Genomic DNA, 18344 nt, shown 5'->3' with positions numbered 1-18344 from the left:
TACTATTTCCGAGACCTTCTCTCGTGAAATATGCTCTCTTTGTCACAGATATATGAATTTGTCAACATCTATTTAATTAATCTAATTCTATTACGCTGTCATGCCGCCCATTCTTTTGTTTTCACTTACTATTAACAGTTAATAATATATCTCTGTTGGCGGTTTCCCCGGAACTTGCTCGAACTATGCACGTGTAAGTACCGGCATCGTTCGGGTCTACCGTGAGGATTGTAAGGTGGCCCTCGCTGTCGACCCGCTGCCTGATGTCAAAGGGCAATTCGGCACCACCTCGAGTCCATCCGACCGATGTGATCGGATATCCTGAGTAAGGACACGCTATTGTAATGTCGACACCGGCGATGGCGCGAACTGGTCCGATCGATCGGATGTAGGGTGGTCCTAAAAGTGGTTTCTTATTATAGAATTACCTCAACTTGCTTCCGACGGCTGAATCAATTCTCGCGTTTATTCGATATTCTTTCTTTGTCCTTAAAGTTTTTATGACATGCAGAACTATTTTCGACAGTTTGTTGATGTAACTTTAATAGATCTGTCTAACATTTGATGTAGTGTCTAACATTTGATTTTAATGAAAGATATTGATAGAAATATACTGTCTAAATTTGAATCAGTGAACTTATTGATTTACTTATTATTCGTATATTGTTATATTTATAATTGTGATTGTTAGCCATTATTCAGTGATTTCGATTTAAAGAGCAGATTTTATCGTTTACGAGTTTATTCGTAAAAGATGCTGTTGTATTCAAAAATTTATTTATTATTTTCATTTTTATTCATTAAATTTATTCATTTTACATTCACTAATAGAGAAAGGAAGGGGGCTGGTGGAATACCATTTTATTTTTTTTTTAATAACCCGGTGAATATTAACGCGACACAATTTTTATCAACATCAATTTGTTAACTTTAAATAAAGTTTTCCAATCACTCTATAAATAGAAGTTTATCGCGTAAATAAAACAGATGTATTTTACAATTTACTGAATAGGGAAAAGAAAATGCGTTGATAGCGTGAGATAGCAGAGAGGTCGTGAAATACGATCAATGTCATAAAAGGCACTTTTTAATTACTTGTATAAAAAAAATATAGATGAAGAACGATTCTTTGTAAATTTTACACACTAATAAGTGCTACAAAACAATATTTTATGAACGTTTTATAAAATGTATTTTATTTGGAAAAAAATTTGTTTTAATAATAACAATTTTTGTACTACTAGTAAGCATTATGCAACATATATTATGAAATTGTAAAGTCGCAAAAGCGGTCTTAACGCAAATGACTCACAATCATCTCACGACCTTTTTCATTCACACAATATAAGTACTGAATTTATATACACATTACGACACACATTTAATTCAATTACATTAATTGAAAGCCATGCTCAAGACTTTCAAGCTAGATTAAAATTAAAAAATTAATATATAACATACTTCTCAAAATTACATAAAGAATATACACCTGCAAAAATCGCTGCTACTTGCAAAACTGAAATTCAGTTTTTATAAAAACGCAGTGAGCAATAATAGACGGTATCATTCTACAGTATCCAAATAGACTGTAATGAAGTAATTTTAACGGTTATTTTTAGAATTCTACGCAAATTATACGAGATCATGGTATCTCACCACCCCACACGCATCCCATGACCCCCGTCTTTCCTCTATGTGCGCGATTATACTTATATATATTTAATATAAAATCATCTGCATGCCATACCGTAAATGTTCAACCTAGCTTTGTGCTCGACAGTCGCCAGAGTATTGGACGCCACACAAGCGTACAGGCCACCATCCTCGGCTCCAGCCGATGAAATGTTTAAGTGACTGATTACGTCACCGGATTGATCCACGTATTGGCCTATCGCGTATCTACGCGTATAGTTCCTGATTAGAAGATAGCGCGATATAACGCCAATACATCAGAACATAGGCGCGATCTACCTGTGTCCAGTCGCAATCTGGCTCAGTGGTTCACCGTCGAGTAGCCACGTAAAGGATGGCGTCGGTGAACCGGTAGCGGAACATCGCAGAGAGACCGGCGGGCCCGGTCGTAACGCCTGCTCGATAAATGTGTACTGCAGTTCCGGAACCGTGTCTAAAAATTCGTTCTCAAATAATCGTCTTTTTTTCGAAAGCAGAAATGAGCCAGTTCCTTTGAAAAAAGGAGGAATTTACATAAAAAAAAATAAACAAGGAAAAGTTAATATAGTTAATGCGAAAAATATGCACATATACATGTATGCATGTATGTACATGCACGTACATATGTATAACTAAATATTTATATAGATAATATATAAGCTGAGATAAAAATATATAGAAACGGTCACACGAGACGGATATTAAAAACGGACGATGCGTTCGCTGACCTCCGAGCTTGAGTTCGGCGGTGGCCTGAGCATTTTCCTTGTCGCTTCTCACCAAACATTGATACATCCCTTTGTCCCTACGACCAACGGAGCCTATCACGAGCACCAAGGGAGCCAACAATCTGATCCTCGTGTCCTGCGCGGTCAATACTGGCACACCGTCATGTAGCCACTCAACGCTCTCGACCGGATATCCTTCGACCGTGCAGTTCATCGTGGCGGTCTCGCCGGAATTAATGACCTGCGAATGACGACAAGCGAATCTATTTGTAGATTGCAATCAAATCCACTCGCGTCTATACGATTTTTAAATTAATGAACTTTCTCAGTGTGCAATAAAATTAATACCTTAGAGAGAGAACAGCTTTTGTTTACTTAATAATGCATTTAATATATTTTTATATTTAGTGCCTGTGATGAATTAATAGTCAATTAATCTTCACTCAATAATTGTTTTATTAAATATTAATTTTATATTGTTGAGCGAGCGGGAAGAAGGAAAGAGAGAGAGAGAGAGAGAGAAATGATTGTTAATTAATTAACGTAGACGCAATTACCATAAATATAGCTAACGTAATCATATTTAGTTTAACCCAGTTTTCCATTACGATACAATAAAAGTAGAACATTTATGATCTGTAAGTGGATTAAATGCTTGATTTGTATTGTTTTTCCAGTATATCGGATAAATAACTTACCAAACGACGGTATATTTCTTGGTACAAGCTTAATGATACTGTTTGACACGGATTTGATTACGATTTGAACAGAGTGATTCTTATAGATTTTTTTTTTACCGAATCACTTAAAGAAATTGCTCATACTTTTGATAAAATTAAGTTTAAAAGTGTTGAAAAGGACATTTTTTGGGGGGTACTTTTGAGCTAAAGTGTATTGATAAGACAATCTAAAAACGGATTTGTTTTCTGTGCCAAAAAAAATCTATAAAAGTCATCTATTGTGTTGACGTAGCGATCGTGGCGCAGAGAACTGTGCGTCTGCTCAATCAGAAACATCGGGTTTTATTCGATCTCTACCTCTCGGAAGGCAATGACAAATAACCGAGAGTATCTTGCCATGAGAACCCCTCTAAATAGACGTTCGAAATCAGCATTAAACTAGAGCTTCCTTATATCTATAAATAATATAAATTCCATTTATCTATAAATAGTATAAATTATAAAAAGCGCACATCACAGAAATATAGGAGGAATTCTCGGGCTCTCTGATGAGAGGCTAAAGAAGAAGGAGAATTTATTACTTTATGCAAAAAATTACAGGTATAAATAAATTAAAAGAAGGAGCTTAAATCTGGCAAATATAATCCTTTCAGGATGATAATAGTCCTTTTATGCTGCAGCTTGAATAATTATCTGTAACGGTTGCTAGGGTCGCCAATTATTAATCCGAGGTTAATTAATCAGAGAATTGTTAAATATAATTTATTAAAATAATAATCTTTTAAACAATGTATGAAACATTTAATTTAATTTAAATGAAAACATAATAACACTATTGAACTCTATGGGAAAAATATGTTGCACAAATACTGTATTGCTTTATGTTTTCCTCCATTTTATTTATTGTAAAGAAATACAATTTTTTTTTAAATTTGATATGGTCGATAGAAGCGGGTGGTGCAAAAGTTATTTACGGATTGAAATCCCTTTCTTTTATTTCATCTATAACTGTAACTTTTGGCACAAAGCAACCAACTCAATAAGTGACTTTTATACATCTTTTGTCGAAAACGAATCTGTTTGCAGAATTGTTCCGTCACGCCACATTTCTGAGTTATTTTAGCTAAAGGATATTGAAAAATGTTATTTTGGTACTTTTAAGTCCAATTTAAAAAAAAAAAAGTGATTTTATGAAACAGTTTTATGAACGCTCCTGTCAGCGATGAAGAATCTATCTTATTTTGTCTGGTTTGTGGTCAAGAATAGAAGTTTAAATTTGTCGGACAGTGTAATTTTTCAAAGTATAAAAGCTTTCTTTTACTATTGCATCATTAATTCACAGGATTTAAAGAAAATCTTTTCGTATATAACGAAGTTTCATCTTTGTATTATTGTGCTCTTTTAGTCTGCATGATATAATATATTATGCGTTTAAGAGGAAAGTTGTCTGCATAAATTAGACTTGTACCTGTACACGCGGCTGAATCCGGGCATTTAGCTTTGATGTGACTGACAAGTGCGTCTCCGCTCGTTGCTCGCCAAGCTGATTGCTGGCCCGGCAAACATATCTTCCTGCGTCCTGCGCATCTACGCGACGAATTTGCATCAGGTCACCCCAAAGCTGTATACGACCGAACGATTCGACTGGTATCGAGTGGCCTGCAATAAGACATTCGGATGTATCTGTTCTACAACGATTCTGTCTACGTTATTTGCGTTCAGCACTAGATTAGATTCACGTTGAATGGTATTTCGTACACAGGAGAGAGAGAGAAATTCTCGAGGTTTTTTCCTCGAGGCGTTTTTTGATAAAACAAGTGGATTTCTTTTTCTCCTACAATTAATTTTGATCGAGCGCTTTTCTATATTAAACATGGTGTCTAGATCCTTAAATGTTCTTGGATCTTGAAATTTATTTTGGGAAAGTCCGGAAAAAACCTTTGAATTTTATGACTGACTTGGAATTTTCGTTATTCTTTTTTCATTCTAAAAAAATCGAATCTATAATTTATTTTGTTCGTAATGCGCATGCTCGATATAAAGAAGTGATTACAAGAAAAAAATCAAGCGAAAAAATTACGTGATATTGAAGAATAAAAAAAACGCGATAAACTTGTGAAAGAATTAAAAAAATAAGGAAACAGTAATTTTAGATAAAGCTTTAAAATCAAGTGCGTACATTGAAAATCAGATTGATAATTTAATAAAACGTAATAAAACGTAATAAATTTATAATTATAAATTTATAATTATAATTTTTAATTATAAATTTTAATTTTAAAAGCACCTTAAGGCAAGCTATTAATAGAAAACTTGAATTTAATGTTTTAAATTATAAAATAGAATATAGCAGAACAATTATCATTTGTATTGAATATTTGTTTGTTATTTTTATAAAGCAATAAATGTTCCAAATTCTTTTAAATTTATTCGCCAGAAGATTAACTAATAGAATCCTAACATGAATACAAAACTTAATATTATCAATGAAAATCAAGTAATGAAAATTAATCGAACTAGAAAAACGAGGATTTTTATCTTGGAATGTCCTGGAAAGATCCTTGAATGAATTGACCAGCCATAGATCGCTACACATCATGATTAAAGAAGTGTATGCACCTATTAAGCGCTTTTTACGTTTTTTTTGATATTCATTATGTGACAACAATGTTTAAATACAATACAATATCCATACTATCGAGAAGTCAATGTATGAACGTGTAGTAGTTGGATAGTTTGTACGGCGCTATCGTTAACATAGCTTATTCGGTAAACATTCCCCTAATTAAACCAACCATTAACATCGCGATACCAGGTAAATTGCGGCGGCGGGCTTCCTTGCGCCGAGCACGTGAGGTGAACGTCGGAGCCGCTTTCGGCGGAAATAGCGATTTCAGATCGTTGCATCAATCGCGGCGGCGTGGAACCGGTTGGTTCTACAAATAAAAGCTGAGATAATAAATCTAAAGGAGATGAACAAGGCAAGGAGTGGCAAGGAATAATCTTCCTGGCCGCTCTGTATTATATACGGCGAAATTCGCGGTGGTAGATTAAATTTTAATCCGGATCTTGATTTTATATTTATCTCGTAAAGATCTTATCCGGTTCTAGCGGTTACCCGTGACTGTTAAAGTGGCGGGCTCGCTCTTTCTTCGTTCGCTGGTCAAGGCATGCAGGGTTAAACACGAATACGTTGCTCTGCCGTCTTCCGGTCTGGCGGCTCTAATATGAAGATCACCCTGCGAAGTAACTACGAATCTTCCACCTGTGAACAAAATCAGGGCACACGTACACAGGTCGAGTTAATAATATATAGCAAGTCTAAAGTATCCCGCGCTTTCTCTTCGATTGCAGATTCTTCAGCAAACTTAATACCGAGTTTCCTTGCACGCCAAAATTTTATTGAAAATTTCTCTTGACTTTTTAACAGCTTTTTAATAAGCATATTACGTACATAAAAGTAAATAAAAAAAAATATTCTCTTACGACGCGAAAATTGAATATGAAGATAAGAATTTATTACATGAAACGTAATTTATCAAAAAATTCATAAATTTTTAAAATTATTTTATAATACTTATAAATACATTGTGTGATACGAATTTTATACCGCAATCTAGATAAAATTATTCTTAGAGATATTTTGCCGCTGAAAACGAATTTGCTAATTAAATTACTCTGTCACGTCACATTTCAGAGAAAATTAGACTTATCGAATCCATAAATGAAATTGCTTTATCAAGTCACATGTTTAAGTTAATTTAGCTGAAAAATATAAAGTTGCCATTTTTTGGAGCCAATCTTCTTAAATATGTAACATGCCATTTCGTTTACATATTTTTAGTAGCAAAAAATCTATAAGTTTCTTATCTTGTTTAGTTTGTGATCTCAAAAAAAGTTTAAATTTGTTACACAGTGTTATCGATTGATTCATGTGGAAATAACTACGATTTTCTAAGCTGTACAAGCTTTCGATTTTACTTACGGTTCAGTTAAAGTGTGCGTCTTCTGCGGGACGCATTACGTATACATGTACAAACAGATTAAAATCACAAGAATTCAGGTGTACAGTTTTGTAGACATTTTAGCTGAATAAAAATTTTCCCTCTCATCACTATCGTAGTGAGGAAATGCTTCTCTCGACTTCGCGATTTATTCCACTTCCTTCTATAGCGCGGCAGACTGAGCGGAAATACCATTCGACTTCTCAGAATTCAGAAGCTGGGAAATATCAATAATAAATCCTTGAACGTGCAGCACGCGGTTCCTGCAATATTTTCTCCCGTATATTTCAAGTCTGCGGGAGCAAAGGGTTATGCAAAATCCTCAGCATCTGTCGATGAAACCCCTGCGGATCACGGACGGGTGTACCATCAGGCGTGAAATTTTCAATTTGGCTCAACCATTGGACAGCCATCGAGCAGCTCGGTCTACCGACTTGCTAAAGCTGTCTGACTATCTCGGATTGACCTGCCAGAAATCTTTTTTTCATCGCGCTCCGAACATTACGGATTTTCGCGCACCGCTATCCCTTGCAGAGAATAATTAATATCGGAGGTATATTTCCGCCGAGAGTAGACTTCCTGTTACAATGTCACTCTTTCCGACATGTTGCCCGACGAATAAAAAAGCCATCACGCACGCGTATCTTTTCATGTCAGTTATTCCATATAATGTCTTCATTATTTTTACAGGTCCGTTATTTTTCTTTGATTATTTCGAACAAAATAGATAAATAAAATAAAACGAATAAAATGTCGAGCATTTATTTTAATTATCTCTAAAATCTCTAATGATAATTTTATTAAAATTGATGAGGAATATTCCTCTCACTCCGAATAATACGATTCTAATGATGATACGTTCCCGGATCTGCGCAAGACGCATTCATCACAAATGGGATTCCGAGTGGTTCTCTTCCCTACGATGTCTAACAAGAACTATTGTCGCAGATTCGATGTCGTTATAGTGTGCGGGCGTGTGTGAGTCAATGATAGAAATGTCATGTTCTTCCCGCAACGTACAATCGGAATTTCATGTCCTCGAATCAGGGTGCGATATCCGCGACGTTACGACGTGATAGTTATTATGACGACGAGCACATACTCTCATATATATACCATATCTCTTAACTTTTTTATGAAATACATTGTATCTCTGTATCTTCCCTCATTTTTTTGCGAGTTAGATATACATTTTTGGAAATAAATACTTGAAAAATACGAATTTAGAAATGCTATTAAAAGCTAGACCGACATATATTAAATATTATAATAATTCCGTTTCATTTTATCGAGACGTCAACACTTAACCTTTAACCTGTAATGTCGGTCTTACAGACTGCTATTGAAACTTTATTTGTCAATAACTTTGTTAACACCCACAAGAAGCCCTCTAAACTCATAGTACTTTCTGTGCCCACCAAACATTGCAGTGATCCCGTTATTCGCTGGGATTGTGTAATATGGGGCAGTTAAAAAATTATAGCGACCGGGGTTTATCGTTTGCTTTACTTTTACCGCAATATTAAACATTTATGTATTTTTTCATCTACGTCTTATTTACACATTTTAACTCTTATTCACTGGTGTGATGTTATATATTAATGTTAGGAAATTTGTATGGTTTAACTTTCTTAGGACTTAGGACAACTTTTTAAAGATTTTTTAAAAAAATTTTTGAATGAGAATAAAATATCTTGAAAATTAGTCTTTTTTGAACTTTGACTTCTAAATAACTCTTAAATGAGGTCAACTTATCAACCTCCCCTTTGTACCCAAAAATTTCTTTTTTTTTCTTTTTCAAATGATATATTGAAAGAATTTGATAATTTTAAACAGACATAATTACATGAAACAAAATTTCTTTATGTTAGCAAATTATGTTTGTTTAAGATTATAAATTTTAAGAAGATTTTATATTTTTGCTTATATATGAAACAATGAATTGTTGATTTGATTTAATTTTTTTTTGTGCGGAAATAGAAAAATTTTAATTAAGAAGTAACTACACTACGAAGCAGATCTTAGCTTAATCGAAGCTCAATAATAATAATAATTTTCTAGATAAATTTACAAATATATATACTCGGCATTAAAATTAAAGGATCACTTATTCTGACTTCCAAAAATAGGCGAAATTCAAGGGAGTGTAATAAAAAAGGTCATTTTTGCTTCAATGTTGAATAACTCGGTGAATAAAAATCGTACAACGCTAAACAAGTACGCAAATTAAAGATAAAGATTCACGTTTTTGAATGCTGCAAACCGCATTTGCCTGTAATCTTTATTTCATGCCGTGGAACTTTGCAAAGTTTGTAAAAAATTTTGAGATTTGACACATCCTTATTTGAATCTGCGTAACTTCGTAAACAAACTCTGTAAATGTAAATCGTTTAATGAATTATCAATCTCGAAACTAGAGATTTTAAGCTTTAATATGCTGATTTTAAAATTTTTTGCGACACAAAACTTTTAATGAACTGTCCATAACTTTTCTCACATATTTCTTATAAAATTCGTAGAAAAAAAATTTCTAAACCAAATTAGTTCAAATAGGGCGGCATAATGATGATCTCCAAGTTCTGGTTTTCGAGGGGGTCAAATGATGTGCAATGCAGTATTTTATCTTATCCTGAAATAAAAAATTGAACAAATCTGTCTATTTGATAAAACTGCACACCGTAAGTACCCAAATCCGATAGTAAAAAGTACTAAAATAAAAATTCTAGTTTTGAAAAAAATGTCGAATTCTCGCATAACATTTTCATTTTTATCACGTGAAAAAAATAGTTTGAATAGTTATTCTTTGTAAGTTTTATAGGTACTTTCGGTGGAGAATTTAGTGAAAAATAAACATGCACCGTTTCTATATTGATCGAATATTTTTTGAGTTATATTGCATGTCGTTTTGAAAGACGCAGTTTCGAGAAAAACTCATTCAAAGTTTGAAACGCGCGTGACTATCTATTGGATGCATACGTATAACTTGTCTGTAAGATCGTTAATATGTTGAACTCTAATATGAGGACTTGAAATTTGAATTCTTGAAATGTTTTAGTACATATATATGCAATAAAAAAAAAATGGATTTTTACACGACCTTTCCCCCTTAATTTTGTTGCCGAGTGTATTTATAAGTTTCTCCAAACTGCGCGCCGCATATATATTTGTCGAATTTTAAAACGCAGCTGTTAAGTAGAACAAGAAATGTAATATTACGAAATTAAATTGCTAATTTAATAATCCTGATACCCCAATAAGCATCTCTACGATCCCCCCTCTATCCTGAAAACTGTTTTCTATTTAAAGTGGTTAAAAAAGTCTCTAAAAATTCATGAACATATTTTTAAGTTTCTGGAACAAATATTTGTACTTTATTTTGGGGAAAAAAATAATGTATACAATTTAATTATCTTTGAAATCTCGAAAAACTTCCATGGACAAAAATCGATTGGACATCCATGATGTTATTTTAAGGGTTCATTAATCTCGTTAAAATGTGAGAAAAAAATCTGATTTTTTTTCGTTAATAACAGAAGACGTCTCTTTACCTTGATATCGTATTCGGCTTCATCACGAGGATGCCGTCGCGATATGCGTTTGACGCTTCGTTCCCCTCTATCTTCGCCGATATTGGCGCGACGTCGATTGACGGACGGGGCGGAATCGCGACGCGACGCGACGTTCGTCTTCGGATGCGATACGGACCCGTTCTTGCGAAACGGGGCGTGCGTCCGCACGCGTGCGGCGATAACCGCGGGAGCACACGTCGACGTATACGGGGCGCCGCGCCGGGAGACACGTAACCGCGCCGCACCCCCGGCGTGCAGATGCTGCTTTCCGTATATATGCGGGCGACGCAATGTTAGCCGCCTAGTTACGAAACAAACGTATCAAGCCCCGACATGACGCGATGCTTCCCATGATATTCCAACGGCACACGCGTACGTACATTTACGCGCACACCGGTACCGGTTACGTGCAACCGAGCGGCATAAATATGTATGGGACATGAATGCTTGAGCGTGTACAGGACGATCTAAACCGCCGAGTTAGCGCACGTACGTGTGTACCGGGCGGCACGTATGCAAGTATACATATGTGTGGGTGTGTGTGTGTGCGTGTGTGTGTTGTATGCGGATGTGCGAATCTGTGGGTTTGCGCGCGTACCGGATGTTCGTCCAAGAGATCAGGCATTTTGCCCTCTCTTCCTTTCTGTGTGCCACTCGCTTCACTAGCGGTCATAATTGTGTTAATTTAATCCTTAATTCCTTTTCGTACCATGCCTTTTCCTTGTGAAATTTATCATAATTCATAAAAATTGCAATAATCCCTCAAGCAACGCGGACTCTATGATTAAAAATTATTATGTATGAGGGATTATGGTAAGCGATGAGGGGTGAATTGCGCTTCGGGTATATCCTCTTCATTTATATGCGTTTATCCCGAACGCGTCCTCTATAATATTCTTTTTTATTCTCTTTAACCACCGCGGCGGACACATTTGACACGTTTGCGTCCGTAAACTAATTTCGACACGCAAACCGCATAACCGTCCGCGTATCTGTGCGTATCGATAAAAAAAAATTGATGGATTGGTGCGACCGGGTAAAATTAGTTCGCGAGTTTGTTTCGCCCGACAATAATGTTGTAAAGCGAAAATTTAATTAACGACGGATACGTAACCGCACACCGGTGTGTTGTCGATGTTCAAACAGGAGCTGATCTCGAGGAGAAGGTTTAACGTCGACACACGCTGCGTTAGATTAAAATAGCAAATGCTATATCTCGACGCGTAGAGTAACTAACTCACCGGTGTCTGTGTTTCCAGGTAAGAGAATAGCGTCGTCACGGAACCAGGAGGTTACGGTGAGGTGTTCCTTAACATCTTCCCGAGCTGTGCAGGATAACACCGCGTTGCATCCTTCCATGACGGGCTGTCTATTTACCCTGACGTCGTATCCGGGTACCGTCAATACTGTAAGTAACAAAATTGCAACGTTTCATTCTGGAAGTAATTGCTCAAGCAAAATTTACATTTCTCGCGAAACATCTCCCAAAACTTAACTGTCCGTAGTTATACAAGAAATGTCTCACACGAAATCCGTTTCAAGAGAAATGATTTAAGAATGTAGATAAAAACTGTTTTTTATTAATTTCAATCATTAGGCTTGGATATTTTTTGTTTAATATAGAAAAATGTACGTACTACTCACCGATTACAATAATTCAAAAATTATAATTTTGTGGGTTGAACGTATATGACCAATTCTGAAAAGTTAATTCTCAAAATCATCAATATAATCGAGAAAAAATGTGATTTAATCCCGATATTTCTCTGTCAAATTTTTTTTAAATTAAATTTCTGAGCGGTTAGTAATTATTAAAATTATCTTTTTTGCACAATTCTCAATTTCAAAAGAAGTTTAATGCAAAATTGTAACATTCCAAATTTAATTATTGAGGTATTTGAGTAATTTTGAAATTAGAAAAGAAATTATAACTATCAGGTTTTCAATCAAGAAAAATTGATTTAAAATTGATTAAAGAGGATCCACGAGTCAAAGCCATCGCATTTAATGCGAGACATCCTCTATAATAAAATTCTGTTATATCCATATATAACAGAGAGTCGGTGAAAAAAGGGAGGGAAAATAAAGCGTGGCGAGGTGACGTAGCGTTGAAAGTGGAAGATGGATGATTATTAAGAAGTTACCACAGAAGGCAGAAAGTGGAAAATAAGACATAGGGAGGTAGAAGCATGCATAATGAACGATCAAACTTATTTCAAGTCCATGGACAATGGCCGGGTTGTAATGCGATTCACTTCGCTTATTCCGTTACGACGCGTTAATTTACGAGCATAAAATTTCCAACACTTGAACAGCCTGCATTAAGAGAGAGAGAGAGGACGGGGAATACATTAAAAATATTTTATATTCTTGACACGTATATATTAGGAATACATTTTATTGAATTCCGACGACGAAATTTTGCGAAAGAATTATTAATTCTTAAGGTAAATGTTCACGGAATTACGCCACTGACGCCATTGTAATTTGTTTTATGCTTATAAAAAAACAGCTGATTAAAAGAGTGATCTAAAAGTGATCAGAAAGCAGCCGTTATATGTATCAAATTGCTCCGTCAAAGTAAATAAACGTATATATGTGATTTTCTGTGAGAGCGATTTCTAAAAACTTCATATCGATAATCTGTCACTTTTCTATGACTTATTTTTAAATTGTTACTACGAAAATGTAACATATAATATGATAAATAATTTTGGATTGTAAATTTGGATTGTAAAATGTTTTTAATTTTGGACGATTAATATATTTAAAAAATGACAAAAAAATAATAAAGTATTATATAATTATATAGTTTTTGTACAATATAACAGGGATAGCCAACACAAAGATAGGGCAGCTTTACTTGATGTTTATTAGTCGTTCTTCACTCGATTCTTTTGTGCATATCAATATTTTTGTTTATTTTCAACTTTTACATACGTTTTCGTTAATTTACAATTTTATTAACTTTAGGTAAAATTTAGTTAGTTTTATCTGACACCATTTTATTATTATTATTTTTTTTTAAAGAACCTGTCAAAAATTAGTTCTTTCGGTTAAAGTGGCGTAATTCGATACATTTATTTTATACATAAGATTCACTCTAATTGTCTTACTTGATACAATATGTTTTATTCGCGGTTAGGTTACAAGATGTTGAGGTATGAAACAAGCTCCCTCCCTCAATCTAATCACCCTCAATCTAAGCACACACACTCATGCATCAATATGTAACAGTGATGCTGGGAGCAGCGCTCAGGTCACATATCCCCATTCTCCGGAGACACACCTGCTCGCGCGTATACACATTCTACTCACACACTTCGCTATAATGAATGTTGGCACAAAGTGCGCGATTAATTTCCCGCATTTGCATCTTTAGTTAAAGCATTAACCATGTAATCGCTAAGTGAATACGGTAACTCAAAACGTTATTACGTCTACCCTGTCTTTATTATCTTGAAACACACATAATATTTCCGTTTTGAGTTCAGGTGAAATCTGAATAGGGAATGTACAAAATAATGAACATCTCTGGGCAATCAATGCATCATTTTTTATTAATAAGAAAATTCACCATTTGTCTTCAATACAGATTTTATTTTTGTTTTGGAATAAGGTTATGCAATACGCTTGCATCGTAATAGAATATTGTATTATTCTTTTATCAGAATATCTTTCCATTAATTACATAAGCGATATTGAAGGAAGAAATGTTCTTCTTATACTGTTTTCCAAATTTTATTGCTCTGTTTTATAAAAATTAAACATTTTTTTTCTGGTTTTTGACGTAACTTAAATATCAACGATTTGTTGTAAGCATTTTATAAGGCAGAGTAAAAAATAGATTTTTTTCTTTAGTATCTTAAAAGATATTCTGCTAGCAGAATGTTATAACATTGTGCATTGGTGTGGACTACTTAAGTATGACCTTATTCCAAACAAGGAATAAGTATAGTAAAGACAAATAGTTGGCTAATCTTCTGTTAATAAAATAAATGGTGTACTTTCCAGGTGTTTACATTATTTTGCTTAACATCTTTTAACTTTAAACGATGCGTGTCTCGCCGTTTTAATCTGTTTAATATATTTAACAAAAAATAAATAAAATGTCTTAGATATTTATAGTCGTGAATAATTTTTAATTTTTGAATGAAAGAAAAAGGATGAATGAACGTATCTGTAATTAATTATAGCTTTCAATCGAAGATTGAAAATTATTTACAACTGTGAGTACCGGTCTTAGATTATTATTTTCGATTTATGATGAAAAATATCTTTGGACCAAATCACACGTGCGCGACCAATTCAAGACGTACGTGCTGCCAAGGTTATTGAAAAATTCACGTTTTTCAACTGCCGTCGAGACACCCCGTGGATTCTTCCGTAAACATTCGTGCCGAAGTAACGCGCGCGATTTCGCCGATAGCTCTCGCAAAGCGATGGGAGCGTGGAGGACAAGAGGGGCAGGAGGGAAACTCTTAAAAAGCTTGGCGAACGGGGCCAAGGGATATGCACCGAGAAGAAGACGCGAAACGAGAAAAGCCGAGAGGTCGTGAGTCGGAGGCGAACTACCGTTCTCCTAGTGACGAGACGAACGGGTCGTGTCGTTCCACCCTTTTCGCCGTTCGGGGCGTCGGAAATTGGGGGCTTCTCGGATGGTGTCCCGACGCCAGGCACTTTCCCTCCCCTCCCCTCCCCCCTACCCTCTCCCGATTAGACGCCGGTTTGTGAATCAAGAGGTGGAGGAAAGGGTGGGATGGGATCAGGTACGTAGAGGAGGGGAAGGGACGAAGGAGGAAGAGGAAACACGGTATGTGACGATAAAATTGAGATGCGTCGGTGAGAGGATGCGGGAGAAATAGCGCAGGCACGAGCGAGAGGGAGATTGAGAGCGGGGTGAAACGAAATGTGCAAATAAAGCCAATATGCTCGCGGATCTCCAGCCAAGCGGGCAACGATATTTCCACGAATTCCTAGAAATCGTTGGAATTAACTTTCCTCTCCTCTCTTCACGGACGGATTCGTTCCCACCCCCTCGTGAATCCCCCAACCCTCGTCAACCCTTGTGCGAGATCGCTCACGCCGGGATCTCTGATGTCGCGCGCTTTGCGCGCTTACCGACCATTACGCGCTGATGCGGCGTGAAAATGCACGGTGCATACCGCGGCGCGATGTGGCGTATCGATGCACCGCCGTGCAACGAGCAGCGTGCATGTTTTGCCAGACCCGCGTGCTTGCACAGGGTTCTCTCTGTGGGTGAAACGGTGGATTTTTAAAATCGAATTTTCCGAGGATGGATTTTTCGCCGGGACGGGACGGGACGGATATATTGCCACTTATATCGCGACCAGCCCAAGAACCCGTCGGAAAACTCGACGCGAACGCACGCACGGATAATCGCGCGAACGGCGAAAAGATTTACTGAAAACGCGAGCCTGCGTAACTTCTTTGCTTCGCTGGAAATTGCGTTACAATTACACCGATCGGTTAAGATAATTTCTCAATTACGTTTTAAAGTTCCGCGCAAGTTTCTGACAAGTTTCCGCGTCTTATCGTCGCGTGCGTCCCCGAGATGTTTCTTGTGTACGATGCCTCTCGAGAGCAAAAACGTACTTTGTGCGTGATTAAAACCGTCGACCGTTTTGCTGGAATTACACACATACGAGCATTTGTCGTCGAAAAGGTTGGACTTTTTTTCTGTCCAAGACCATTTCTCGAGAACTAGTGGCGGGTTGCTAATGCGGTTACGTTCTTTTTCTAGTCGCGCACCTCCCCGTTGATAAAATGAAGAAAATAAAGAAGAATAAGAGCGGTACGCTAGAGAATCGTCTGTCTGCGGAAACGGGTGATCTCTCACCGTGCGCGCGCGCGGCGAGCAATAATTCTTTCCTATAGCATCCATACCTCGGCACGTGTATGGAGAAAAACGGTTTCGTCGCGCAACACGGCCGAAGAAATATCCGGTATACAAATTTCAAGGGATTAGAACGTAAGATACGATGTAGTGCGCGATTGTTTAATTCCTTATGCAGGCGTGCACGTGCAACGCTTCTGTTGCGCTCCACACACAATACTGCTGCGTTACTCTCTTTTATTTAATTCTTTGTTGAACTTGTTTTCTTTTTTTTTGTAATATAATTTTGTGAAATTTGTTGTGAAAGGGTTTTTGGAGTCGCTGAGTACGAATCCAATCTGAAAAATATAACATTCAAAATGGCGGATCTAATATCGCGGACGAAATTTTCAAAATCAACTAAATTCGCTTGAAACTTGTTACTCGAGAGTTTTGCATGTTGCTGATTATGAATCCGATATAAAAAATACAAAATAAAAAATGATGGTTTAATAAGGCGGACGGAATTTCCAAAATCAATCGAATTTGCTTGAAACTTTGAAAATTACGTTTGCCATATTAAATTTGGCATTTCGAATTCTGTATCTTTGACATCGAATTCGTAATCAGAGACTTCGAAAACACCTAAACAAGTTTTAAACGAATCTTATCGATTTTGACTTTAGCTTCATAATCAGCGATTTCGAAAACCCTCGGATATTGATTTTGAGTGTAAGTGTAGGTTATTAACCAAAATTTGCTGCAAACGAATTTAATCACTGAAAATTTTTTAGTATATATTTATTAATAACAAATTATTTATTTAAAATATGGTTTTAAAAGTTGATTTATTCGTTAGAGGAAACTATTAGCAATACCGAACTGGAATACACGAATACAATTGATTTATTCATAAAACAAACTTGGATGATAGATGTAGCCCCAGAGCTACAACGTTAACAGCAAAGAGTTAAAATAGATTTTTAATCAATGAAATAAACATATCCATAATTTAATATAACCTTTTAATTTTTTATGAAGTGTCAATTTGCATTTGTTACATAAAGATGAAACGATTATTTATTCATTGTTTTCGCGGTTAAATTTATCGAGGTGTTTTATTTTCCGACGTTAAATACCCCTCGAGCAACATTTTCCGAGCAGCGAGAAAATCGCGCGAGTAAGCACGTGAAATATAAGATTTCGCGGCCGTTTCCCGTACAGCTTCCGTAATGAAATCATTTGAAAAAAATTAAGATTAAACGAGAGCCGCTCTCGGCGAGCGTCATCTGAGTGACGATTATTCTCCCGCTAAAGGTTAAACCTACGCGATACATCCCCTCTTTTAAATTTTTTTTACGACGCAACACCTCTTCAGACATTATTCTCCGTGCTACCGGACGACTATAACGACGGTATAACGTAGGATAATGAATGCTCCCTTCTCTGCGTTCCCTATATTCCTCCGGGAGTATTCTTCTCGTCGAAGAGAACGGAGGCTGGACGTGCGGTACCGAAATCTCAACCTCGTTGGAAAACGCGATCTTCACAAAGGGGAATTTCGACAATGACTCCTTCTCCCTCTCCCTCTCCCTCTCCCTCTCTTGCAGAATAAGTTCTTTCTTTGGCGGGCACGTGGGGACGGCCGATGTCATTTCAGATAAGTGAACCGTTCCTTTTTGGCTCGCTCGTTTCAGAAGAAGCACCGCTGGAAGGTTCTTCTTGGCCGATGTTCTCGCGTATAGCGGGAAATAAAGTGAAACGACAAGTGGGGATCTTAGATAACTTGCACGTTGCATTAATGAATGCGTGTCGTACGATTACATGCGAATAGTTATTAACTCCTCTTAATATTC

The 18344-nt window shown here is 36.3% G+C and overlaps 1 protein-coding gene across 7 annotated transcripts in view; it reads right to left on the bottom strand.

Annotated features, from left to right (window-relative positions):
* The window catches only part of LOC105201241 (Down syndrome cell adhesion molecule-like protein Dscam2), a 158079-nt gene that overhangs the window by 15897 nt on the left and 123838 nt on the right, over positions 1–18344 (bottom strand). For 6 of the 7 annotated variants that reach the window (XR_005574769.1, XM_039449239.1, XM_039449218.1 and 3 more), the window contains exons 5-12: positions 11894–12058; positions 6198–6344; positions 5875–6015; positions 4548–4738; positions 2400–2640; positions 1972–2125; positions 1748–1899; positions 130–399 (exon numbers count right to left, since the gene is read on the bottom strand). Coding sequence is in view for 6 of the 7 variants with exons in the window: in XM_039449239.1 (XP_039305173.1) it covers positions 130–399; positions 1748–1899; positions 1972–2125; positions 2400–2640; positions 4548–4738; positions 5875–6015; positions 6198–6344; positions 11894–12058 (1461 nt within the window). In the remaining variant the exon portion in view is untranslated. Of the gene's footprint in view, positions 1–129; positions 400–1747; positions 1900–1971; positions 2126–2399; positions 2641–4547; positions 4739–5874; positions 6016–6197; positions 6345–7064; positions 8883–11893; positions 12059–18344 lie in introns of those variants that run through there. The other variant, XM_026132911.2, reaches the window with a different exon arrangement.

The sequence above is a fragment of the Solenopsis invicta genome, chromosome 1 (assembly GCF_016802725.1).
Source record: "Solenopsis invicta isolate M01_SB chromosome 1, UNIL_Sinv_3.0, whole genome shotgun sequence".
In the NCBI taxonomy this organism is placed as follows: domain Eukaryota; kingdom Metazoa; phylum Arthropoda; class Insecta; order Hymenoptera; family Formicidae; genus Solenopsis; species Solenopsis invicta.
This window is presented reverse-complemented; position numbering and strand designations above follow the sequence as displayed.